Here is a 27,500-nt window from a genome sequence, read left to right as displayed (position 1 = left end):
TTGAAGTGTCTGGATAGGCTGTGGTCTGGGAAGCCCTTTATAATATTACGCCTATGTTGCCCTATTCTGTCCCTAAGTGCCTGTGTAGTACGGCCTACATACTGCAATTTACATGGACAGGACGCCACATAAACAACAAATCGTGTATCACAATCGATATATTTTAGGATCGGGTAGCTGTCATTATTGAGCGATGTAATCTGTTTGGCATGGGTAACCATATTGCATGCCAGGCAGCGTTTTTTGTTGCAGGCATGGGAGCCAGCCGGTAATGTGGTTTTGGGGTCTGTAATTTTAAACTTACTAGGGGCTAACAGGTTCCTAAGGTTAGGTGCCCTGCGGAAGGTCAAAATTGGTTTTTTGGGAATGAATTCGCGTAAATAAGGGTCTTGCTTCAGGATCTCCCATCTATTTGTAAGAATCTCCCTCAGGGCCCTATGTTGGGCACTATACTTCGTGATGAATCTGAGTACATTAGCGGACTCAGTTTTGGTGTTAGATTCAGAGTTGGTTTTTGTCCGTGGTTGTCTGGCTTTCTTTCTCGCATTTTGTATTAGCTTTTTTGGATATTTTCATTCTCGAAATTGTTTTACCAAAATTTTCGATTGTATATTGTAGTCCTCTGTATCTGTACAATTTTTATGAATGCGTTGGAATTGATTGTAGGGGGTGTTGAGTGTCCAGGGTCTGTAATGAAAGCTGTTAAAATGGATGTAATTGTTGGAATCAACTGTTTTGAAGTGTGTTTTGGTTTTTATTTGGCCATGTTGATGAAACAGGACCAAGTCCAAAAATTCAATGGACATTGAGTTATATTGTGCAGTGAAGGACAAACCAGCTCTATTCCCGTTGAGATGGTTCAGAAATAGGGGTATATGGGAGGGATCTCCCCTCCAAATAAACACCAAATCATCAATATAGCGTTTGTACATGACTATGTTGTCCTGAAACGGATTGTTTCGGGAAATGTATGATGTTTCAAGTAGACCCATGGCCAGATTAGCGTAACTGGGTGTAAAACTGCTACCCATAGCCGTGCCCCCTACTTGGCGGTATACAGTATCCATGAAGGAAAAATAATTATGAGTAAGAATAAATTCGACACACTGTATAAGAAATATTTTTTGTGCCTGTGGCATATTTGTGTCCCGGTTTAGATAATGTTGGGTTGCCTCAATCCCAAACGTATGGGAAATGTTGGTGTATAGTGCTGACACATCGCACGTCAGCCATGTATATTCTGAGTCCCATGTGTATTCTTTCAGTATATCGATCAGATGTTTAGAATCTTTCGTGTATGAGTCTAATTCTTGAACATATTTTTGTAAGTGACAATCTACAAATCTAGAAAGGTTGCAGGTGACTGAGTCTATGCCTGATATTATGGGTCTGCCGGGTGGTTTTGATAAGCTTTTGTGAATTTTTGGAAGTTGGTAAAAGAAGGGGGTGGCGGGGTTTTCAATTAAGATGAAACTGCGTTCGCCCTTGGTGATAAGTCCCTTCATATAGGCCTCGTTTATAAATGCTTTTAATTGATTATTGTATAACTCGGTGGGATCCTCTGTGAGTGTCTCGTAGCTAGACCGGTCACCAAGAAGACGAAGGGATTCCGTCACGTAATCCCTCTTATTCAAAACCACTATCCCACCCCCCTTATCTGCGGGTTTAATGATAAGGTCTGGATTCTTTTTCAGCTGACTGAGTGCTGCTCTTTCGGCCTGAGTGAGATTTGAGGGACAGTGAGTGTTATCTTTACAGAGTTTTTGAATGTCCTCCAGGGCGAATGCATAAAAGGTCTCTATAAAACTTCCTTTGGAGGCCGTAGGATAGAACCTGGAGCGTCCTTTTAAGGACGTTGTGATACACTTTTCTAGCTCTATCTCCTGTTCATTGAAGGAAGCAAGAATGGTGTTGGGATCCTGAGTAAAGATGGGTTTACAGGTTTTGTCTATTTGTTTGAGAGCATGCCGCAATAAGTATATCTTCTGGTGAAAAACGCTGCTGCATTATTATTTTCGGGGGTCTTGGGGTTGGGGTTCACCACAGGAGTGGTGTTCACCACGAGGGCGGGGGGGGGGGGGAGGGGGTATGGGGCTGGGGGCAATCACGGGGGGCACAGGATTTCTCGCCTGGAGTGACAAAATGGCTAGAGACGGTCCTGACAAGAACCTCAGTTTTGTCAGCATTAAGTTTTAGCCAATTATTATTCATCCATTCCTGAAGCTCAGCTAAGCATGCGTTTATTTGTGGAGTAGGGTCTGTGCGCCAGGTTTGAATAACAAATATAGCTGGGTGTCATCAGCATAGCAATGATATGTCAGGCCATGTTTTGTATGATTTCTCCAAGTGGCAGCATGTATATGGTGAAAAGTAAAGGGAATAATATTGCGCCCTGAGGTACACCGTATTTTAGTGGTACAGGGTTGGAGAGGAAGGGCCCTAAGGCTACCCTTTGTGTTCTGCCAGCCAGGAAGGAGTTGAACCACTGGAGAACAATGCCATCTATGCCTCAGTACTCTTGTAGCCTGTTGAGCAAGATTTCATGATCGACTGTGTCAAAAGCCGCTGAGAGGTCGAGCAAAATCAGGATGGAACATTGACCCTTGTCTCTTGCAATGAGCAGATCATTGCAAATCTGGGTGAGGGCTGTTTCACAGCTGTGATATATTTCCTGAAGCCAGATTGTAGAGGGTCAAGGATGTTGTTTCTGGAGAGCCTGGCTTCAAGTTGGAGGTAGACAACCTTTTCAATAACGTTTCCCAGAAAGGGGAGGTTTGAGACAGGTCTGTAGCTGTTTAGAGCATCTGGGTCTAAGGATGGTTTCTTGAGTAGTGGCCTGACGATTGCTTCTTTCAGAGTAGAGGGAAACCACCCTTCTTGTAAGGAACCGTTCGTTGACTATTTTGTGGAATGCCGGTGTAAATAGTTCAGGGCATTTCAACATGAACTCAGTGGGGCCAGGGTCCAGATCGCAGGTAGTCTGGCGAAGGTTTGAGAGGATATTCAAGATGTCTTTTTCAGTGATTACCTTAAAATCAGACCATGGTGGTAGGCTATTTTGCACCTGATTAAAATAACATTGTAGACCTTACCTTTATTCAGAATACCCCCACTAAACTGAATCTATTGCTTATTCAGTTTTGCCCTCTTAAAACTGAGCGAGCAAGACATTACTCCATTAATGCTGCACTTCGGGTCAGTGAGTGAATACTGCTGGTTTACAGTGGGCATATCTGTCTCTTTATCTTAACAAAAACCTAGTGTTACTGGCTATCCTTGCTCAGTAGCTCATACCCCTTTTCCCACTACAAATCTTTTCCCTTTTTCAAATGGATCATCAGGGGGCTCTGTATGGATGATATTGTGATGAAACCCCTCCCACAGTGTGATGTCAGGACCATGGTCCTGACATCACACTGTGGGAGCCTTGTTGAATTGTGGGAAATAACAGCTGTTTACAGCTGCTTCCAACTGTGAAAAAAGCAAGCAGCATTTCCACTGACATCCCCTGCCAGCAATAAAAAAATGTCGCCATGTGATAAATGTCAGAAAGTATGTCAGGGATACGAAAGATTTTACAATGAGCAAACACTGACTAAATCATTTATACATAATTATTGTAAAAATTAAGCACTTTTTTATTTTTACATTATGTTTACTGGAGTTCCTCTTTAGTAGGGTACTCTGTAACGCCTCCTCCTCTTGAGCTTTACCCACAGAGCCATATAAATATAGTACAAACTTTCCAATGATGAAGCCAAAACAGCCTAAAACATGTCTGAAAGTTGGATTATGTGGCTTTGTCAAAATAAAGGCATGCATCCAGTGGTTGGGGGTGTATGCCTCTCCTTTTTAAAGGACTTACGAGGAGAAATTACTAAAAAAAAGTAAATTACCTGCCTCATCTTTTAAGGCACGGAGGACGCCGTCCGTGCCGATCTGCCGGGTCCCCCCGCGCCGGCTGCCGACCCCACGGCCCGGGTCGGGCTCTCCTGCCTCTCGCAGCATGGCCGCTTCCTCTGGCCGCGGCTGCGCAGTCCGCCTGGCCGCGAGTGCGGCTGCGCAGCTCTAGGGCCTGCGCAGCCGCGGCCAGAGGAAGCGGCCATGTTGCGAGAGGCAGTAGAGCCCGGGCCGTGGGGTCGGCAGCCGGCCCGGGGAGGTAATGAGCGGGGGGACCCGGCGGATCGGCGCGGACGGCGTCCTCCGTGCCTTAAAAGATGAGGCAGGTAATTTACTTTTTTTAGTAATTTCGCCTCGTAAGTCCTTTAAAGCAGTTTTTTATTACTGTGAGAAAGTAAAAAAAAAACACTAAATAGTAATAAATACTCTTTGATCTCACAGTTAAAGGAAACTCAAGGTGATAAAAGGGGTCAATAGTTCATAGATTTTAGCTCTGGCATACTTTAATGAATGTGTCATTGAGCAAAAACAGTAAAAACTTGAAAAGTAGATTTAAATATAAAACTGTGGAATATCTTAAAAAGTCATTTTTAGGAGAAACTGGAAACAAAAGACAGGCGCCTCTGGATATTCTGCACGGCATAGCCGGTAAGTCCCATTCCCTCCACACCTCCCTGCAACCACAGCCCCCCCCCCCCTTATGAACTCCTGCGGTATAGCCTCCATATTTCCACCTACGCGATCCTCCATAACCTAGTCGGCTCCACATTGACCCTGGCGATACAGCCACCCCAGCTCCCCTCTCATCCCATCCCCTGCCCTGACCCCAGCACACGCCTCCGTTTTTTCTTACCCACTGTCCCATTTCCCTTTCCATTTTTTTATGTCTATGCACGCCCACCATCTACTTAAGAGGCGTCTGACCTACCCCAAGCCACACTACTCTATCTATCATATGTTGTGATATATGTTTAAAATGATCTGAAGTTACCAGTAATTTTTAAACAATTACAAGCAGTAATTACTTTTTAGGCTATTTTTTAACCTCCTGAGCGATAATCCCGAGCTGAGCTCGGGGTATGTCACGCAGGAGGAATTCTCAGGCCCTGGTGGGCCGATTTGCATAATTTTTTTTTGTTACACGCAGCTAGCACTTTGCTAGCTGCGTGTAACTTCCGATCACTGCCGCCGCTACCCGCCGTGCCGCGCAGCCCCCCAGACCCCTTGTGCAGCCTGGCCAATCAGTGCCAGGCAGCGCTGAGGGGTGGATCGTGACTCTCTCTGACGTCATGACGTCGGTGACGTCATCCTGCCCCGTCGCCATGGCGACCGGGGAAGCCCAGCAGGAAATCCCATTCTGAACGGGATTTCCTGCTTACTCTGATCGCCGAAGGCGAACGGAGTGGGTGGGGGATGCCGCTGTGCAGCGGCTATCATGTAGCGAGCCCAGGGCTCGCTACATGATTTAAAAAAGAAAACATTTAAAAAAAAAGTGCTGCGCCCCCCTCCTGGGCGATATAATTGTATCGCCCAGAGGGTTAAGAAAGTAGAAGCGAACGACTAGAGCTATTATAGCAAATTTGCCTGTCAGTGATATTGTGTAATTTATTTACATACATATTCTTATATGCTTTTTTATGAATCTAATGATATTTTGGTTTCATTGTTTCAATAATTGTATTTTTATATGATTTTACGTTCCATACCCTGAGCGCTACTCCCTGTCTCGTTTTAAGGCACACATTTGACCTGAGGAAGTGGCTTACGCCGAGACACGCGTTGTCACTGTGCTGTTCGCAACTAATGAAATAATATTTTACCCTTTACAAGATATTTCCTATTTGTTATTTGAGTTTCACTGCTCATGATATCAATCATCATTTAGTCAAATTGGGCGGTGTGACGGACGGTTGCGTGACCGCAGCCGCGTGCAGAACATGCGATTAAGATCGATAGAATCTAGATTGGTTGTGTAGGAGCATCTGCAGTCAATCTGGGCTCTCTCTTTTCTCAGCAGAGAGATAGCAGTAAAAGACAAGGATCACTCCCAGGAGAGGAGAAAAAGGACAGCGCTCCACAGCAATATAATTATAAATAAATTTTAGCACCAATGTCACCAGTTATATATTGGGGATCCGCAGACTTCAACCGAGCACACACACTCTTCAATAAATTCAGTCCACCAAACGAAGTTGCGATCACAATCCTGCCCTCCCAATAGGAGCCTAGGATTTCCCTGTAAAAAAAAGCAGGAATAGTGCAATACTGCCTTTTGAAGAGCACCACGTGAATCACTTCAAAGGCCTGTGCAAATAAGCACCTCCACCAGAGGTATAGGGAAACAAGGGGGGTCTGAATACCCCCTCTGTGAGTCTCACTCACCAGATTACTTCTTGAGTTTTATGCAAACAAGCCCTCCCTCCTGGGCACCAACAGCAGCAATAACCACCTTCATACACCTTCAAACACAGAGCGGAACTTGCATAGTGTAAAAAACCTTTAAAATTTATTAATAAACCACTTAAAAGATCTGCGTACCAGATAGAAGATCATACAAGCGTTTCCTATGTGTGCCAGCACCGCCGCGGTCGGATCTCTGCTGCACGCCACAGTCCCCGCTCTGATTACTTCCCCCTTCCGTCCAGCGTGACTCCTAGCTCCGCCCTACGCGTTTCGTCATTCGACTCATCAGGGGCATGGAGTCACGCTAATCTAGGACGCTATTTCATTGCCTCAACGTACCCTCCCTCTTCCCCTATCTCCATACCATTGCCCGCCCCCCTCATGCAAATCTATGCATCCCTCCCTGTCCATCAACGGCAAAGCAACGAGATCCCCGTTCTGTGCGGACATTACAATAACAATACATCCTCCTTCCACCATTATTCCCCCCCACCATCACCCTACCATATTCCTTCATCCGATCTCCATAATTCATCTCTTTCCGTCCAACTACGTTTGTTTAACCCCATAAATAATCCTTTAGCACCATCTAGTGACCAGTAATAAAAATTAAAAATTACACTGCACCTCTTTTCTTTTTTCTATTCCTTATCCTATACCACCATCTAGTGGCTATTAATTGTGTAACCTAAACCATTTTTACTTAATCCAAATTATTTATCCTTCAACATCATCTCGTGGCCAATCCATAATTAACCTTTACACCCTATTTCTTTATTACCATTTCATGTCCATTACCACCCCCTAGTGAAAATAATTTTCATTTCCTTTCAATTTTCTCATTTTGTACCTCCAGTGAATTTACATCAATTCAGGTCCCCCATATCTTTTAATTCCAACCCCCCTCTTTAATTCTAACCCCATCAAATAGTGATAATACCCCACTCAGTGATCCTAAATTGTAACAATTATTTAGGTAAATATTGTATAAATATTCAAAAATCTCAACGATTCCTTCACCTTCATGCCACACATCCTTTTCATCCAACATAAAAACAAAATTAGTGAAAAAAACTTAGAAGACATACTTAACTCACTTGTTTGATTCCCACCCTCCCCTTTTCCCAGGAGACTTCTTTTTTATTTTATAGGGCCTGTCCTTTGATATCCCTTACAGAAGGAGAATTTTTTATTCCAATATTTTTTCAATAATTACTAATAAAGCAATTGACATCTAATTCCACATTGAGCCCATATGGGTATGATGAATTTAGCTTAAAAATCCACTCAGTTTCTTTTTTTGATAATTCCTGCAATCTATTACACCCTCTCCAGTTCGGAACCAGTTTTTCAATGCCTGTGAATTTCATTTGTGAGGGGTCACAATTATGTTTTTTAGCAAAGTGGGCGGAGACACTATGATTCTTGTATCCCTTTTTGATATTATATACATGCTCATGCATACGTTCCTTCAATGTCCTTGTAGTTCTCCCAACGTATTGTAAATCACACCCACATTGTATAAGGTACACCACATGATGGCTATTACAAGTTATACATTCCTTCACCCTGTATTTTTTATTTTTGTCATTCACTGTCGAGTGAAAACTTTTCACCACCTTAGGCTTTACCTCCCTACATGCATAGCAATCTCTGCACGGGAAAAAGCCTTCATTTTGCCAAGGAATCTGCTTATGGACTGGGGGTTCAACACAGCTAGGAACCAATTTATCTTTTAAATTAGGCGCTTTTTTATACACAAACTTAGGCTTCACTGGGAGGGCTCTCTGCAGGTTAGCATCCTGCATCAGTAAACCCCAGTTTTTTCGTATACTTTTTTCTAGCTGTTTGTGTTGTGAATTAAAGGTAGTAATAAAGGTCACACCATCCTGCGCCCTCCCATCTTCCCTCCTCTCCCCATATAGCAACTCCTCCCTCCTCATTTCCGACACTTCCCATTCCACTCTGGCAATATCTTCCTTAGGGTAACCCTTATCTAAGAATCTCCTCGTAAGGGTGGGTACCTGTTCCCAATATTCCCGAATGGAGGTACAGTTTCTCCTCAGCCTTTGGTATTGGCCTTTGGGTATAGCCATTAACCATGCTCTATGGTGACAACTCTCCATTGGGACATAGCCATTCCTGTCGGTCTTTTTGAAAAAGCATTTGCTTACCAATTTTGACTCTTTTTTATATATTTCTAGATCCAAGAACTGTATTCTATCTGAATCCATCTGTGCTTCAATTTTTATATTACGTACCAGTCCATTGCATTCTTCAATGAACGCACAGGCCGAGTCCAAATCTCCATCCCATACTATAAAAAGGTCATCTATGAACCTATGCCAATATTGCACCTTTTCAGGTTCCAACGCTATAGCTGATTCCTCCCACTCTGCCATATATATATTTGCCAGGGATGGCGCATAGGCCGCCCCCATTGCACAGCCTTTTACTTGATAAAAATATTCCCCCCCATACCAAAAGTAGTTCCTTGACAAGGCAAATTTCAAGAGCTCCAATAAAAAGGAAATTTGTTCATTATGCAATTCCGACCAGTTTTCTAGTGCTCTTTTTACTGCACCAATCCCCCCCTCATGTGTAATATTCGTATAAAGTGATGACACATCTGCTGTAATCAACATAGATTCCCCCACCCCCTCCATTTTCTCAATTAACTGTAATACATGTTTGGTGTCCCTTAGAACTCTTGGGAGCCTGCACACAATTGGCTGCAAAAATTGGTCAATATATTGCCATTTACAATGGGTCTCCCTGGTGGGGCCTCCATGCTTTTATGTATTTTGGGGATCTGGTATATTATAGGGATTTTAGGAGCTTTGGGCAACAGAAACTGAAACTCCCTCTCATTAATCAATCCCTTATCAAGGCAAAACATAATTGTGACCCCTCACAAATGAAATTCACAGGCATTGAAAAACTGGTTCCGAACTGGAGAGGGTGTAATAGATTGCAGGAATTATCAAAAAAAGAAACTGAGTGGATTTTTAAGCTAAATTCATCATACCCATATGGGCTCAATGTGGAATTAGATGTCAATTGCTTTATTAGTAATTATTGAAAAAATATTGGAATAAAAAATTCTCCTTCTGTAAGGGATATCAAAGGACAGGCCCTATAAAATAAAAAAGAAGTCTCCTGGGAAAAGGGGAGGGTGGGAATCAAACAAGTGAGTTAAGTATGTCTTCTAAGTTTTTTTCACTAATTTTGTTTTTATGTTGGATGAAAAGGATGTGTGGCATGAAGGTGAAGGAATCGTTGAGATTTTTGAATATTTATACAATATTTACCTAAATAATTGTTACAATTTAGGATCACTGAGTGGGGTATTATCACTATTTGATGGGGTTAGAATTAAAGAGGGGGGTTGGAATTAAAAGATATGGGGGACCTGAATTGATGTAAATTCACTGGAGGTACAAAATGAGAAAATTGAAAGGAAATGAAAATTATTTTCACTAGGGGGTGGTAATGGACATGAAATGGTAATAAAGAAATAGGGTGTAAAGGTTAATTATGGATTGGCCACGAGATGATGTTGAAGGATAAATAATTTGGATTAAGTAAAAATGGTTTAGGTTACACAATTAATAGCCACTAGATGGTGGTATAGGATAAGGAATAGAAAAAAGAAAAGAGTTGCAGTGTAATTTTTAATTTTTATTACTGGTCACTAGATGGTGCTAAAGGATTATTTATGGGGTTAAACAAACGTAGTTGGACGGAAAGAGATGAATTATGGAGATCGGATGAAGGAATATGGTAGGGTGATGGTGGGGGGGAATAATGGTGGAAGGAGGATGTATTGTTATTGTAATGTCCGCACAGAACGGGGATCTCGTTGCTTTGCCGTTGATGGACAGGGAGGGATGCATAGATTTGCATGAGGGGGGCGGGCAATGGTATGGAGATAGGGGAAGAGGGAGGGTACGTTGAGGCAATGAAATAGCGTCCTAGATTAGCGTGACTCCATGCCCCTGATGAGTCGAATGACGAAACGCGTAGGGCGGAGCTAGGAGTCACGCTGGACGGAAGGGGGAAGTAATCAGAGCGGGGACTGTGGCGTGCAGCAGAGATCCGACCGCGGCGGTGCTGGCACACATAGGAAACGCTTGTATGATCTTCTATCTGGTACGCAGATCTTTTAAGTGGTTTATTAATAAATTTTAAAGGTTTTTTACACTATGCAAGTTCCGCTCTGTGTTTGAAGGTGTATGAAGGTGGTTATTGCTGCTGTTGGTGCCCAGGAGGGAGGGCTTGTTTGCATAAAACTCAAGAAGTAATCTGGTGAGTGAGACTCACAGAGGGGGTATTCAGACCCCCCTTGTTTCCCTATACCTCTGGTGGAGGTGCTTATTTGCACAGGCCTTTGAAGTGATTCACGTGGTGCTCTTCAAAAGGCAGTATTGCACTATTCCTGCTTTTTTTTTACAGGGAAATCCTAGGCTCCTATTGGGAGGGCAGGATTGTGATCGCAACTTCGTTTGGTGGACTGAATTTATTGAAGAGAGATAGCAGTACTTAGGTGCAGGATGTCTTTTGATTTGTTAATTAGCTTGGGCCATGCTTGTGTCCAAGGGAATATTTACTTTTTAATTACCTCAGGCAGATGTCAATTGCCCACCATTTGGTGAGCCCTTTTCATACAGGGAGAGCCAGGAAGCTAGTCACAGCTTGACACCAGACAGCCTGGCTGCAGCATTAGCAGGAAGAAATGAATGTTGTATATTTTTTTTGCATATTTACGGAATACCATAAATAGGGTAGTTATGGGAGTGGTATCAGTGGATTTGTAAGATCATGCTGAATCTCTTGATACCAGTCGAGAGGGGCCCGGGGCCCTTACAACCAAGTTATTAAACTTCTCAGGAACTGAATCCTCTACCCTAATCAAGTTTGGTATTGTGAGAGAATGCGGAAAAGCCGCCGCGTGTGCTGCTGAGGAGGCGGCGGATTCCGCGTCCAATGCGGCGGTTTGCACACGGAAGCGTGCGTCTGGTAACAGGGCAGAACGCGGAAAAGCCGCCGCATGTAACAGTAAGGCGGCTGGTTCTGCGTCCAGCACGGCGGTTTGCACGCGGCAGCGTGTCTGTTAGTGCACACAGGCTTAGGAATACGCGCTCGCTGAGAGGCTAAACTCTTATACTGGGCAAGGAGAGATCAGCTGATCACGCCGATCAGCTGACTCCAGAGCAGGTTACTATTGGTTGATCAATTAGGGGTGGTGCTGGAGAGCACTACTCCATATATAGTTACTGCTGGCCAGTCTCAAGTTGTCTGCCGTTGCGAACACTATGTGGAAGCACTCAGACCTTAGTCAGATCCAACAGTGTGTTTGAACCAGGTGGACCTGGGAATTCACACTGAGCCAGATTACTTGTACTGTTATTCTGTTTATGCTCAGACTAGTTCCAGGGTGTAGAGACCACGGACCTCACACCCAGACTAGGGAACTTGTGTTATCTATCTGTTATTCATCAGACTAGTTCCAGGGTGTAGAGACCAAGGACCTCACACCCAGACTAGGCATTGTTGATATCTGTTATGACTTACTGCTTTCCTGTCTATCCCTCTGATCTCTGATTCGGTACCTCGCATATCTGATATTCTGTTGCCAGACCCTGCTTGCCTTGGATACCGAATCGGCCTTCTGTCTTTGTACTTAATCTGTCCGTGTGTTGCCGACCAGGCGTGCCCGACCTCGAGAGCTATCTCTCCTCTTAAGAGAGAGTCTCCAGATCAGATAGTGACATCCACCTTCAGGTGTCACTCACTCTCTGGTCCTTCCTATCTCCAGCCTGACTCCACCCCTTGGAGAGTCTCGGGCTGCTGGAAGGTTCTTGTGCCTTCAAGAGCAGTATTCCTTTACTGCCTATGATCACCTGCTCTGCTGGTGCATTACTCAAAGTACTACTGTTACACCAAACACTCACATACCTATAGGTGTCCAGAGGTTAGCAATATATCTGTATTATCAGTGATTCTGCAGATCATCAATAATCAGGTATATATCTGCATTCTTGGTGATACTGCAGATCACCAATAATGAGATTCTCTCTGCGTGCTAACACCAATCGTTACAGGTATCATATGAACTGGCATATTCTGAGGTATATGAATATGTGATGGTCCTGTGTGTGCGGGAAGCGTACGCCGAGATATGACAAATGTCATATTTGGTGGGCATGGGGAACCCATCCAGGGAGCTAACCGCCCCTGTCCAACCCCTGGGCTGTACTTGAGACTCCACCCAAAGATGTACATTGTTCAAAAGTGTCTGCGAGGGACTCCTCCCTCATTCCTCCATTTTCCACCTTCATGAGAGCTGCTGCCACTTTGAGGAACAAGTGGTAACCATTTTGTTTGGACTTTGAACTGAGCTGAAACCAAAGACTTAGCTGAAACTGAAACTGGACTTTACAAGTTTTCCCACAAAAGGACCTCTTTCCATGAACCTAAGTATTTTATCCTTTTCTTTTCATACTGCGCTATGTATGTCTCAATAATTGTTGATTTTAATGATTGTCTGTATATATTATTTATATTGCATTAATAAACGACGTTCAAACATCCTTTGTTTATTCAGCTACCCTGCTATTCAGCCACACGAACTGAATCCAGACTTCTGGAGAGACGCTACTATTGTATTGTTGTTAGCTAGACAGAATAGAGTGTTTAACCGTTTTAATTACAGGTCTAGAAATAGCTAGTTAGTGGGTGCTTCTGGCCCAGGAAAGCAGAAGTGGTGGCAGTTTATACCCTGAAATAGTGTGTAAATTGTAATTACCATAACCCACAGGCTTCCTTCTAGTCTGGCTGCTGGCCAAATTCCGTCGGTTTCTGCCCACTGATCGCGACCACAGCTTGCATGATATGTGTGCTGAAACCGATTGGAAGGCAATTTGCGTTCCGACCACTAGGGCCCCTGTGACAGGCGGCTCCTACCATCCAAATTCACAATTTTTAGGAGACGGAAGATAGATAAAATGGTTTATTTCATTAGTTTATGTTCACCTCAGGTGTCCTTTAACAAAATGTATTAATCTGAATTTTTTAAATTTGCATTTAAGGAATTGTTGCAAGTAACACAAGGGATAACAGTACTGGAGCAACATACCCTCATTTAAACTTCAGCATCCCTGTAACTGTTTTGCAAGCTGCTGTGGATCGGTACAAGCAATTTGGGGATTTACGGAGCTTTGGAGAACTCAATAAAGCTAAACTTGCAGTGCGGGATGCTTGGCGTCTACAAAGACCACCTGAAAAGACCCTTCAGAGCAAGCTATGAGTTCCAGTAAGTACCAGTTCTGACAAAATGATTTTCAATCCTTAACTTCCACTATAAAATAAGGAACGTATTCAAACCCATATCTATGCTCAACAAACTAGTTGCCCAGCTTTCTGCAGTTTTTAAATGACCCGTAATGGTGTGATCTGACAGATCTACTTATGAACCCATTAATTCACGAGTGCTCAGCTCATCATCCTCATTGTTTGCGGGGTAGGAGCAGAAAGCAATGTTTGAGTGGGGATAAGAGGGCAGAAGAATTCAGCCAATCAATCATTTTCAACCGGAGTGACAACTGCTAGATATCCGCTACACCCATGGATATTCTATTTCGGCTTCACCTGGAGCAGCACATTTCTTAACAGCCAGTTCTCTACAGGGCCAATTATAGATATGTGTAAATCGCTCGACTGAACTTCTTTTTGAGTAGGGGAAGATTGTTCAGCTCCATTTAGGAGAACCTCTTTATTGCAACCTCAGGTAACAGAAACAAAATGTGTGATTAAAAAAAAGAAGACTACACAATACTATTCTATGAGAAAACAAAGGTAGTCTTAGAAGACAAAATGCAAAAGTTTCATAAGAAAAATAAAAGGCGGTACACCACAGGCTGTTTTGCAGTTAAGCTTGTATTGAAGACAGAGAACATAATACATGTAGCCGACCATCAGGTCCTTCCTCAGGTTTTCCCCCTTCTACACGTTTTAACAGAACATTGGGTGAAGAGTCGGTCTAAGCATGTCCTGCATGGATTCTACTTAGCACTAGAACCTTAGTATGGCATTTGCCTGGTGAGGGTGTGGGGGGGATGGGTTGGGTGCTGCAACACAGAGCCAACTTTGCTTACCTATGTTCCTCTCATTCTTTCATCTTTCCGTCACTTCTTTTCCACTCTAGTTTCTAGGCCATGATCCAAACTGTTTAGAAGACCTTGATACAAATCTAATTTCAAAAGTAAACGGTACATTGGCACAGTGTACTCCAATGTTAACCATCTCAAGTCAGGTAGCAACAGTTTTTGGTTATGTCAGTGATATATTATATGCAATACAAATTACTACAATGAAAAACTACACAATCAGAATATCTACCATGCACAGATTTACATTTTCTGGAGTTTCAGAAAATGATGCAATTAAATGAAAATTCATCTTCAGGCATGCCGTTTATCAGAAGACACTATCTAATAGATAATCAGAGTGCCCAGATCTTATCTATTTTGTGTAAAATGAGGCTTCTGCAAAAAAACTGTGCAATTTTAATCCCATAACCAAATGTTCCTGAAGTCTGGGTAGCTTTGTAAATTAAGTATAGGTGTTTGTATGACCTATTAATCAGAATTATATAAATACTTTCACTTTGTATCTTGGATATGACACTCTTGAGATATTCCTCCCATACTTGACTACAGCTTGGCTGTCTGCACTGCTCCCTCTCTCTAATGTAAACCGAATCAGAAAGAATTTTATGCGCCAAGCACGTACCCGGAATTGGGTTTGGCACATTACAATTGCTCAGAGTGGACAAGGAAGTACAATTTTTTTTTTAAATGCATAAAAACAGGAGTGCAAGTCAAATAGTGCAAAATATATAAAACAAAACAGTAAAAAAGAAAAACACATGGGTGCAAAAATAGGATTGGAATCCAGTAAGCGGTGTACAGTTTCGCTATGGAGTTATGTTAGTTCAGTCCAGCAGGTTCAGGAGGTTGACGGCAGTGGGGAAGAAGGCATCACTATGCCTCGGCCCTATGGCCTGAAGGGAGTCGGATAAAGAAGCGGTGACTAGGGTGTGAGGGGTCGCCGGCAATCCTCATTGCTCTGGAGCGTAGTCTGGAGTAGTGGAGGCAGTCGAGTGAGGGGAGCGGTCTACCGTTAATTCTTTCCGCCGATCTTATCCTCTGAAGTTTGTATCTGTCCATGGTGGCAGTGTAAAAGTTCGTCAGCAGCTCTTGGGCCATGCCAAACTTCTTCAGTCGGAGGAGGAAGAATAGCCTCTGCTGGGCGTTACTCTGGGTTAGGGTAGTTTTTTTCCTTCCAGGTCAGGTCGTTAGAGATGGTAGTGCCCAAGAGACGGACACTGGGCACTTTATTGACCTCAGTGCCATCAATGTAGATTGGTGGAGGGGCGGGGCATGCTTCCTAAAGTCTATCATCTCAATGGTTTTGGTTGCATTAAGGACCAGCCTGTTGTCCCTGCACCACTGGAATATTCTGTCAACCTCCAGACGGTTGGCCTGCTCGTCACTGTTAGTTACCAGGCCCACAATGGTGGTGTCATCAGCAAATTTGATGACTTTTACAGAGTTTGCTGAGGATCTACAGTTGTTTGTGTAGAGTGAAAACCGGATCGGTGACAGGACACAGCCTTGTTGAGCGTCCGTGTTCGTTGACCTTGGCTGAGAGATGACATCCCCCAGCTTTACGACTAGAGACCTGTTGGTCAGGAAGTCTGTGATCCACAGGCGCAGGGTGGGATGGATATTCTGTGCTACAAGATTTTGCTGCAGTATGCGGGGGCAGATGGTGTTAAATGCCGAGCTGAAGTCTAGTAGAAGAATCCTGGCGTCCATGTTCGGTTTGTCCAGGTGCTCATTTGCTAGCTCTAAGCAGATGTTGACAGCGCCATCGGTGGATCTGTTTGCTCTGTACGCAAACTGTAATGGATCGAGTAGGGGGGAAGTGGCGTGTTTAATGTAGGACAGGACCACTCTTTCAAAGGTTTTCATGATGTTGGAGGTAAGGGCCACGGGCCTGAAGTTATTGAGTTCAGAGATGAGTGTCCAAGGATTGCATCATCCTGCTGTTCAGACCACTAAGGTTGCAGGGTTCATCTGAATTCCTCTTCAGAAGTGCTAGTCTGTGGTGTAGGATGATTCCAGTGTCGTCTGATCATGTACTTTTAAAGTTATTTATTTAGCTAATTAAAGTGAACCCGAGGTGGGGTTCTGACAATGCTAGCTGCACACAGAGACTGGGTCTGCCTATACAGCCCAGCCTCTGTTGCTATCCCAATCCCCCCTAAGCCTCCCCCTGCACTCTGCTATCTCCCATAAATCATAGCCACGCTGTCGACACGCAGTGTGTCGCAGCGTTCTGTGTTTACCTCTATAGCAGGGGTCCTCAAGCATTTTGGGTCGAGGGCCGGGTCAACGTACTTCAGACTTCCGGGGGGGGGGGGGGGGCGGAGTATGCATAAAATGATGTAGAAGTCTTTGCAGGCAAGACAGTGAAGCATACCCAGGTGACAACCTGCAGTGGACAGCAGTGTCACCTGATCTGGAATTTGCTATTCAATATGCGGACCACCAATATTTAAAGATGTAGCTGACCGCATCTATAAGTGATACAATTTGTGTGTAGGGGGGCCGGTAAAAAAGCCTCAGAGGGCCACATTAATCCACATAACCATGGATTCGTGGAGCAGCCGGTTTGGGACCGAACGCTATCTGTCCTTTACGGCCCACTGGGTCAGTCTGGTGGAAAGCCCGAGCGAGGAAGCAGCAGGTCCATCCTCGGGCGCAGCAGCACCAGTCGCCCACTACGTGGTGCCACCGGGCGGGGTCAGGGGAGAAGCAGCAGCTCCCGCCGTCAAGCGATCCCGTCTCTCCAGCAGCGTGAAGGCCTGCCACTGCCAAGCGCTGCTGGAGATGAAAAGCCTGGGTAAAAACTCCTTGACGGCATCAAACGTGCTCCGGTACCTCAGGGAGCAGGAGAGGACGTGGCTGACCCCCAGAGGCCTCACTGTGGGATTGGTGGTGTCCGACAATGCCGCCAACCTGCTGTCTGCCATCAGCAGTGGAGACTTGCTCCACGTCCCTTGCTTGGCCCACGTCCTGAACCTGGTGGTGCAAAAGTTCATGCGCACCTACCTGGGGATGGAGGAGCTGTTAGAAGCGGCGCAGAAAATTGTGCGCACTTTCCGCCGCTCAGCAGCTGCCGCAGCAAAACTGGCAGGCATCCAGCAGCAGGAGGGCCTGCCACGACATCGCCTCATCATAGATGTGCCAACTCGCTGGAACTCCACCCTGGCGATGTTGGAGCGGCTGGTTGAGCAGAGGAAGGCTGTCAACCAGTACATCTATGATGCCACTGTCACAGGCAGCAGAAGCAGCACCACACTCCATCTCCTCACCAACGCGCAATGGGGGCAGATGCAGCAGGTCTGCTTGGTGTTGGCTCCCTTCCTGCAGGGAACCAACCTTCCACTCCCTCTGTCCCTGTCCAGCAGCACAGCAGCAGGTGCCTGCGGCCAGCAGCAGCGTCAGGCGCCCAGGAGACCTGCTGTCATTGACGCAGGCGCTCTACATGAAGGTACAGCAGGTACAACCTCCTGCTGCTGCTGCTGTATTTATCCTCCTGCTGTCAGTGGTCCCACCGCCAGGGTCCACACCATACACTGCCTGCTGCTAGTGCCACACGTCACTCCTCCTCCTGCTGTTGTACTTATCCTCCTGCTATCAGTGGTCCCACCGCCAGGGTCAACACTATACATTGCCTGCTGCCAGGGCCAGTGCCACACGTCACTCCTCCTTCTGCTGCTGCTGCTATTGTATTTATCCTCCTGCTGTCAGTGGTCCCACCACCAGGGTCAACACAATACATTGCCTGCTGCCAGTACCACACGTCACTCCTCCTGCTGCTGCTGCTGCTGTATTTATCCTCCTGCTGCTGTATTTATCCTCCTGCTGTCAGTGGTCCCACCGCCAGGGTCCACACAATGCATTGCCTGCTGCCAGTGCCACACGTCACGTTTTTAGCTCTGTTTTTTTTTAAGTACACCTTTTTCAATGTGATTTCCCTTTAAAAAAAAAAAAAAAACACAAAAAAACCCCACAAATTCGCGAACACAAATTTTTACCGAATTTTGAGGCGTAACCCCGAACCGAATATTAACTATTTGCCATTCCTGGACGTGAAACTCACGTCCAGGAAGCCATGTGCGCTCCTGCGCGTCCACGCGGCCGATCGCGCGCGTGCACGCGCGCTCCCGGCCGGCGGTTTGTTAGCCAGTGAATCAGTGAATCGGGCAACGGTGCCCGATCACTGATTCCTCTCCTCCGCAGAAAAAGCGACAGCTTCTCTCGGAAGCTACGCTTTTTCTGCTTCCTATGTCGCTCTAAGCGTACGTGGTACGCTTAGAGTGACGTCACTGTAAACAACTCATGGCTGCCATCTTGTGGCCAAAAAGTAAACTACATCTAAATGTTAAATAAAAATAAAAATACACATATATTTACAAAAAAAATACAATTTCAATCCCACCCTCCCAAAAATACCCACATAAAATGTTTAATTAAAAAAAAAAAAAAACATTACAATAAAAAAAAAAAAAAAAACACAAATATTTACCTAAGGGTCTAAACTTTTTAAATATCTATGTAAAGATGAAATATTTCTTTTTTTTTTTTATTATAAGCTTGTAAATAGTGATGAATGCAAAACGGAAAAAATGCACTTTTATTTCCAAATAAAATATTGTCGCCATACATTGTGATAGGGACATAATTTAAATGGTGTAATAACCAGGAGAAATGGGCATATACAATACGTGGGTTTTAATTATGGAGGCATGTATTATTTTAAAACTATAATTGCCGAAAAGTGAGAAATAATGATTTGTTTCCGTTTTCTTCTTATTCTTCCTTTTAAAATGCATTTACAGTAAAGTGGCTCTTAGTAAAATGTACCCCCCAAAGAAAGCCTAATTGGTGGCGGAAAAAACAAGATATAGATCAGTTCATTGTGATAAGTAGTAATAAAGTTATAGGCTAATGAATGGGAGGTGAACATTGTTCGGATGCATGAAGCGAAAAACGACTGAATGCGAACTGGTTAATCCGAACCGAATTTTGTGGTCGAAAGCGAATTCGAATGTCATGTGGACCCGAATTCGAATGAACCCGAACCGAATTTTGGTACTTCTGAGCATGCCTGTACACAGTCAGCAGAGGCCAGTAACCCAGTACTTCTCTTTTCTTGGGGAAATCATAGGGGCGGTTTATAAAGATGTGGAAAACTGATTACAAATCACTCTTTTGTACTTGCTATATTTATAAAGAACAGATTTTGTTTTCATGTTGGCAGTCTGTGCTTTGATTACCTCCCCTAAAGTTGCAATCTAATGCTTAATTTGCTCAAATGGAGCCTTGGATCAGAGGTGGAGATGAGCCTAATCCCCCAAAAGGTGGTGGTGGGGGTCTCTATTCACTTATTCCACTGATCCAGTTTTTATAGTACACTTGATCAAAGCCGGGACAAGGTCCTCCAGCGCCCAAGGCTGAGACACCAAAGTGTGCCCCCCCCCCCATCCCTCCCACTCCAGCCGTCACACACTGATTGCTATTAGACTAAAAGGCGCCCCAGGGCCCCCAACACCTTAATCACTAATTATCTGGCTTGCAGTCTCTGCCTCAAACACAATAGTGGAATGAAAGCTGAGTGAATTGTGCACTGCGCCCTGAAGCTGGAGCCTCTCTCTCGCCTCTACCTCGGCCCGGCCCTGTAAATGGGAGTATTTAGTATAAATGGGGGAGTATTTAGTATAAATGGGGGAGTGTTTAGTATAAATGGGAGAGTATTTAGTATAAATGGGAGAGTATTTAGTATAAATGGGAGAGTATTTAGTATAAATGGGGGAGTATTTAGTATAAATGGGGGAGTATTTAGTATAAATCTGGTATAAATGGGGGAGTATTTAGTATAAATGGGGGAGTATTTAGTATAAATGGGGTATTAAGTATAAATGGGGGAGTATTTAGTATAAATGGGGGAGTATGGGGGGTATTAAGTATATATGGGGGAGTATTAAGTATAAATGGGGGAGTATTTAGTATAAATGGGGGAGTATTTAGTATAAATGGGGTAGTATTAAGTATAAATGGGGTAGTATTAAGTATAAATGGGGTAGTATTAAGTATAAATGGGGGAGTATTTAGTATAAATGGGGGAGTATTAAGTATAAATGGGGGAGTATTTAGTATAAATGGGGGAGTATTTAGTATAAATGGGGGAGTATTTAGTATAAATCGGGGAGTATTTAGTATAAATCGGGGAGTATTTAGTATAAATCGGGTATAAATGGGGGAGTATTACGTATAAATGGGGGAGTATTACGTATAAATGGGGGAGTATTTAGTATAAATCGGGGAGTATTTAGTATAAATGGGGGAGTATTTAGTATAAATGGGGTAGTATTAAGTATAAATGGGGTAGTATTAAGTATAAATGGGGGAGTATTTAGTATAAATGGGGGAGTATTTAGTATAAATGGGGGAGTATTAAGTATAAATGGGGGAGTATTACGTATAAATGGGGGAGTATGGGGGAGTATTAAGTATAAATGGTGGAGTATTAAGTATAAATGGGGGAGTATTACGTATAAATGGGGGAGTATTTAGTATAAATCGGGTATAAATGGGGAAGTATTACGTATAAATGGGGGAGTATTTAGTATAAATGGGGGAGTATTTAGTATAAATGGGGGAGTATTACGTATAAATGGGGGAGTATTACGTATAAATGGGGGAGTATTACGTATAAATGGGGGAGTATTAAGTAGACTTGATCCACACCACGAGCAATGAATGGGTATTTGATGGAAACATCCAATTTCTCCACATTCCCCTTATTCAAGGCAGTAGTGTACTTAATTTTCAAAGTTCTGGACACTGATGATGCTGACTACCACTGACGAACATGACCATGGAAGTAAACATGGATGGCAAACTGAAAATGACTAACCTTTCCCAGGGAACTGCTGATTGTCATGTTTATAATTGTGGTAGTCACCAGTTTGACAGGAATGTGCCATTATTTTTAACACTTTGAAAGCTGATCACCACATATTATAAATGGGTCTCATAAAAATAAATTGAAAGACCGAGGCTGGCTAGTTGACTATTCCTCTGAAAGCAATAAGTCTTTGTTGGTATCTAAAGATAACAAGGTGATTGCCAAATGCGATGACTGCCATCTTGTCTCTCTATGAACTTTTACCCTGAAGATGTATTATGTCCCCATGGGCCTCCTATTAGCGTCTCCCTTAATGGCTCCCCCAATAAATAACACTACGACCCACACGACACTTCCTGTAGACATGTGATACGCAAAATCCTTTGTACTCGCTTATTATGGGAAATCGCAGTACACCCACACAATTTCACATTGTTTTCTTTGCACGGTTAGGGTTGGCTGGAGTTTTTAAATGCAAAATAATTAGTTGTTACACTATGCCCAGTGTTTGATGTGACTATACCTTTGTTCACAGGTTTGTTTAATCTGTGAAGAACCCAGTGTGTGGCTTGCCTAATGTGTTACCTCTGACTGGTATAAGTAATGGAAAGCATTAGAAGCCTGATTGTTGATAACATTTTCTATTTTGTGAAACCTGTATAGAAAAATCATAGCTCCACTGTATATAGTACAGCAGCCTGTTTGCTATTGGTTATAATTTCATTAGTGCATTTTGAGCATTACATGGCACATGTAACCTATTACAAGCTTTTGTGCTGTGAGGTACGGATGAGTGGATTGTAGTAGTTATGATGCCATTAACAGTCCAATCTTGTGCGAATGATCAACGGATTTGATCATACAACACAATGAATTTTAAAAAAAATTGATGGCATCGATCGGGCGATTAAATGGTACAATTTTTTATCAGTTGGAAGAAATTTGATATGAGCGATAAGTCGTAATCAAAATGATCATGATTGTACCAATCCCGGTTAGATTTTATAACCATTTACAAATCAATTGATTTTTATACCCGCAATTCTGACCTGCTGTAAGAATAAAGCCTGATGTGCAGCCGTGTCACTAATGGAGATGGTTAATGAGATGGAAATAATTCTGCGTTGATGCCGATTTATGCAAATGTACGCACTCTCTTTGCTTATGAAATCAAATAATATGATATGTTGTTAAAACTTGGTTTGGTGACTACAAATTAAAGGGTACCTGAGACGGATGAAAAGAAAAGTTTTATACATACCAGGGGCTTCCTCCAGCTCCCTTCAGGCCAATAAGTCCCTCGCTGTCCTCCTTTACCACCTGGATCTTCTGCTATCAGCCAGTCAGCGCAGTCCGGCCACGTGCCGCTCCTACAGCCAGGAGCATTTTGCACCTGCGCAATAGTGCTGCGCAGGTGTAGTACGCTCCCGGCGGCGGAGTGTTTGCATGCACATTACGCCAGACTCGCTTAAGTACCTGGACTCATAGCAGAAGATTTAGGTGGCGGAGGAGGACAAGGAGGGACTGATTAGCCTGAAGGGGGCTAGAGGAAGCCCCAGTTATGTATAAAACTTTCATCTGTCTCAGGTTTACTTTGTTACATAGTAGTACTATACTCTACATATGCACTCCCCGCAGAGCTGCAGGGAATCCACTGAGAATGTTGTGCACATTGAACACAGAGGTGTTGTCTATCACCCATAAACCTGGTTCACATTGTGCATGTAGAATGTGTAATAGAGGAAGAATCACCTCATTCTCCTGCAGAGTACCTGCACTTCACTGTTACATGTACCCACAGTCACATTGCCTAGGGCCTGATCCATGTTCAGATTGTGCATGAAGAATGTGTAATAGAGGAAGAATCTCATCATTCTTGCATATACCCACAGTTACATTGCCTAGGGCCTGACAGATGTTTTGTTCCGGTCTGTACCTTTTTCAAGTAGTCTTGCCAAAGACTAGTTTTAGTCTATGACTAAAGGGAATAAATATGGCCGTCTACATATCCTTCTCACTTCAGTTGTCTTTTAAAATCACTTGTTCTGGCCAGCTGGACCAGTGCATTTTGTCATCTGGCTATACTGAGGTTGGTGCCGGGTTGATTGACTGTGATATATCACCATAGTCTTGTTTCTTTGCTTTAGCCAGTTCCACTAGGCAGAGCAACTACAGGGCTGACTACCATAAGAGCTGCACCATTACCCTATGGTGGACCCCCTCAGTACTGATCCTTTGGTTTGCATGATTTGCACATGTGTATAAACTTATTGTTGCAACATATTTTAAAGCATACCAAATAAAGGTTATATTTTAGGTTATCCTTCTTCCTCCCCAGAGACACACACTCACTCACTCACTGTTTTTATAGCTTTGTAGAGTCAACAGTAAAGTGATCATAATCCGGTTTGAGTACTCATCCCAGAAGGACATCTTTCACAGAGTTATAAATCCAGTGCATATTCAGAAGCTTACTTAAAGAGTAACTGTCAGGCTGCAGAAACTAATTTAAACCTCTATTCTCCAGTGTTAAACAGTTTAGACGGAAGCCAAAAAGGCAATAGTGAAGATAAAAATCTCTCTTACATTTGATGTGTGCTTATCAGCAAAGCTGTTAGACCCAAGAGGACGCAAGCCGCATACCATACTGCAAAGCATTCTGGGGCCCTCCCCTCGGCTGCTAAGGAGAAGTTACAGAATCAAGTTTCAGCAGCTACAAGCTCAGTCCAGCGCACAGCACTGAAAAATCTCCGGGCAGAGTACACTGCAGGAGTCCGCTATTGTTCCTAGCCACATGGCTAATTAATATTCACTGCACACTAGTGTTATTCAGTACGAGCTTTTCTGTGATCAGGAAGCAGGCAGGACATGACGACACATTTGGCTTCATAGGAGACAGACAAACATGGAACCTGCCATGAGCTGTCAGGAGCATCAATCTCTGCATATACTATATACAAATTCTGTGAAGTACAAACGTGGACAGTGAAATGCATATGTAATGTAAGTACAGCCAATCTTTAGCTACTGATATATGTGTTTATTTTCTCTGAGACCTTATACCTAACAGCTCCTCTTTAACAGTGGCAGTCATATTCTCCATCACTTACATGATTGTAATACTGTAGCATAGGCTCACATGGAATGGGATGAATTTATCCATTTTTAGCAACATAAAACATGTCGTTTATAATTCATTTATTGTATTTATAAAGCTTCTATGCATACTTGGAATACCCACTACCCTTTCACCCTGTGTTATAAAACTGGACAGGTGACCAGTGGATGACCACAGTTTGCAGCAAATACTGAGACAAGAAATTGCATGTAATGTTTACTGTTAAAGAAATTCTATAACCAAAATACATGCAAAATGATACCAAAATACAGTGTGCAAACCAACCCCAGTGAAAATATTTAAAAATGTACAGCCAGCGCAGTACAGAAGGCATCAGGTAATGAGCAACGTCATTACAGAATGCAATGTTTAGCAATATATAAGCATAGCATAGGTAACGGAACAGGATCAACAATGCAAAATTCTGGCAATGCTCGGTCTTTGAAGAGTTCTCGCGTAGAGAGGCCACACCTGCTGCATAATGAATCCGGACAACCAGTACAATACAGACAGGCCAAAGCAGCACAAAGGCTAAGTGGACAGAATGGGGCCACATGCTGGTGGGCTGCTGAAATCCAAGATTTAACTGTGCCAACAGCAGGCAGAAAACAGCAGGCCTTGATTTTTAACACTCTGCTTATTATCCACACCCAATTAAGGTAACAATTTGGTCCATCTAAACCCCACCCTCCAATTCAAAGAAGGAAATGGTGGGTTTTCCTAAATGTGACAACCCTTCAGGTAAAGGAGCGAACCACCAACTGCACCAGTTTTCAACTCAGGAAGGGACTAGAGCTGGAGTTTTAAAGTAACATATGTACAAATGCCTACGATTATTATGACATTGTTGAACAAGCAACCCATGCATCCAGTATAGCAATAAAGCTACGGTAAATCACGTTTTTACCTATTGTATATTTCAACAGGCTCAAAATATGGGGATATGTCTATACAGGCATGGGTGTAACATCCAGTGTCACAAGGAAGTAACTGAGGAGGCCACCCCTCTACACACGCCAATCATGATAGCCATAATATGACGATGGTCAAATTATGGAAAAAATATTTAGTAATATTTAATTCAGTGAATGATGCTGGGTTAAAAAAAAAAAAAAACACCATGAGTTTTGAGGAGGATCTGATCAAAATCCCCATTCCTTGATGTGTCTATACATCCTGTCAAGGGCAAAAAAAACCTCATGATTAGTGTATTACCACAATGATTCTTATTAAAGTGTTATTAAATTGGAGTATATGCCAGCTCTTTAGTTTTGCCCATATAAAAAAAATCTAAAAATCCACAAGTAAACAAGGAACTTAGTTGGTTAAGTTGGTCCCTTAATGTAAAAGTGTGCAAGATATGCACGCCCCGCATGGGTAAGTGCAATTAAATATGCAATGTTCACTCTTCAATGCATCAAAATCTCACAAAACATAATCTTGCCAAAGCACAAACTTGGGGTTCTGTTGGAACTATAAAGTACTGAAGTGCTGAATTCTTAAGGCTCCCCCCTAAAAAGCCTTGTCTATTGTGCATTTCCTCTGCACTTGGTGGAACTGTCCCATAGGGATATCAGCATATAATGTTGTCTGGAAACCATACGCTGGCATCAAGAATGGGCAGAGATAGCTTTCCTTTAAAGTGTCTATAGCTGTCCTTCATCCCAATGGATAGCTTAAGATTTAAGAAAGGTTTACAAAATGTCACTGCTGAAGGTGAGCCAAAGATTTATTGCCTGTGTACGTGTGGCACATGCACACAACAAGGCCTTCGCTTAGTAAACAATTCACAGCAGTGGATCACAAATTGTCCTCAAAGCTGCACCTTGCATCTAGCAGTACCGGGAGCCTGCAAAAATAGACATTACTTCCAAAGGAACAAGATAAAACTCATTGTGGCAGTATTCCATATTTACCATGTCTACTAAAAAGCATCAAACCATAGCTACAATGCAATTGTGGGGTATGCTAATATATAGGGGGCTCCACAGTCTCCTCAGAATTTTGATTGTCCTGGGATTAATGTTTTCTTTTTGTCTTTGTAGGTGTCAGAAGTGGGCCAAATTTTATCTGAAATGAAGAAACAAACGTTGTACAGTGATCCTTTGTTTTTTTTTTTTGTTTTTTTTTAGGAAAGAAATGTCACCAAAGGATAATCATAGGGCTATGGTGGTAACATTCAGGAAAGATGCTCCTACTTGGAGCACAGTTCAAAAGTCAGTATCTGCATTTAAACAGGAAACAGGAAAGGATAAATCACCCCCACTCAGAAAAACTGGTAGAGAAAATCACTCAGAAAAATGTGGAAAAGATGCAAGATTTGGTGATGACAGACAGATGGTTAACTGCTCACCAGGCTGAGGAGACAGTATTCCAAAACTGCCAGTTGACTATTCTGCCAGTATTTGGATTTGAGCAAGGTTTCGATCACAATCATTTTGACTGCAGATAAAGAAGAAAAAAAAACATTGAGGAGGCAGGTGTCTCCCAGGAAATCTCTTCCTCTTTATAGTTAATCAAGTAACATTCATGCATTGATTAGTGACTGTGGATGAAACAAGCTCATCATTTTCCCCCAGAATCAATGCAACAGCACAGTGGAAGTACAAAAGTCCACCAGTTCTCCCCCCCCCCCCCCCCCCCCCCCCTCAAGTTTTCAATCTGCAAAGAAAGTGGTGGTGGCTTGGCGGCTCAGAGGTGGCTACATTGTCAAAAAGGCCACAACTTTTGTATTAACTTGTGTCGGCATCAGGCCACAAACTTAGACAGAAATACAAATTATACTGGTGTTTTAACCCTTCTTTATACTATCCTAAATAAACACAATTATTTTTGTCTGAAGTTACAGGCTTTGTGCTCATAAAAGAAATCTTAAATTAAGTGAATTATTTGCAATCTTTTGTAGTGATATTTTGATAAGCCAGTGTTGGTATATTGGATCGACCACTGGATGGCACTACTGCCTTTATTTTCACACATACGAGCAGCTTTAGCTTGTTGTTTTACATTAGATGGTAGCGCACCAGAAAATGGAATA

General features: G+C 43.1%; 2 protein-coding genes across 3 annotated transcripts in view; both read left to right on the top strand.

The window, feature by feature from the left end:
* LOC137534129 (peroxisomal leader peptide-processing protease-like) overlaps positions 1-27,090 on the top strand; it is a 57,326-nt gene extending 30,236 nt beyond the window's left edge. The window contains exons 4-5 of one of the 2 annotated variants that reach the window (XM_068255502.1): positions 13,395-13,618; positions 26,596-27,090. In XM_068255502.1, coding sequence (XP_068111603.1) covers positions 13,395-13,612 — 218 coding nt within the window. In that variant the 3' untranslated portion in view covers positions 13,613-13,618; positions 26,596-27,090. Of the gene's footprint in view, positions 1-13,394; positions 13,619-26,508; positions 26,568-26,595 lie in introns of those variants that run through there. The other variant, XM_068255503.1, reaches the window with a different exon arrangement.
* Positions 24,878-27,500, top strand: part of LOC137536724 (neuropeptide FF receptor 1-like) — a 118,200-nt gene continuing 115,577 nt past the window's right edge. The window contains exons 1-2 of the mRNA XM_068258946.1: positions 24,878-25,122; positions 26,596-26,786. Coding sequence (XP_068115047.1) covers positions 24,878-25,122; positions 26,596-26,786 — 436 coding nt within the window. The remainder of the gene's footprint in view (positions 25,123-26,595; positions 26,787-27,500) is intronic.

Source organism: Hyperolius riggenbachi, chromosome 10, assembly GCF_040937935.1.
Source record: "Hyperolius riggenbachi isolate aHypRig1 chromosome 10, aHypRig1.pri, whole genome shotgun sequence".
Lineage (NCBI taxonomy): Eukaryota > Metazoa > Chordata > Amphibia > Anura > Hyperoliidae > Hyperolius > Hyperolius riggenbachi.
The sequence above is the reverse complement of the archived record's forward strand: the minus strand, read 5'-3'. Positions and strand labels throughout refer to the sequence as shown.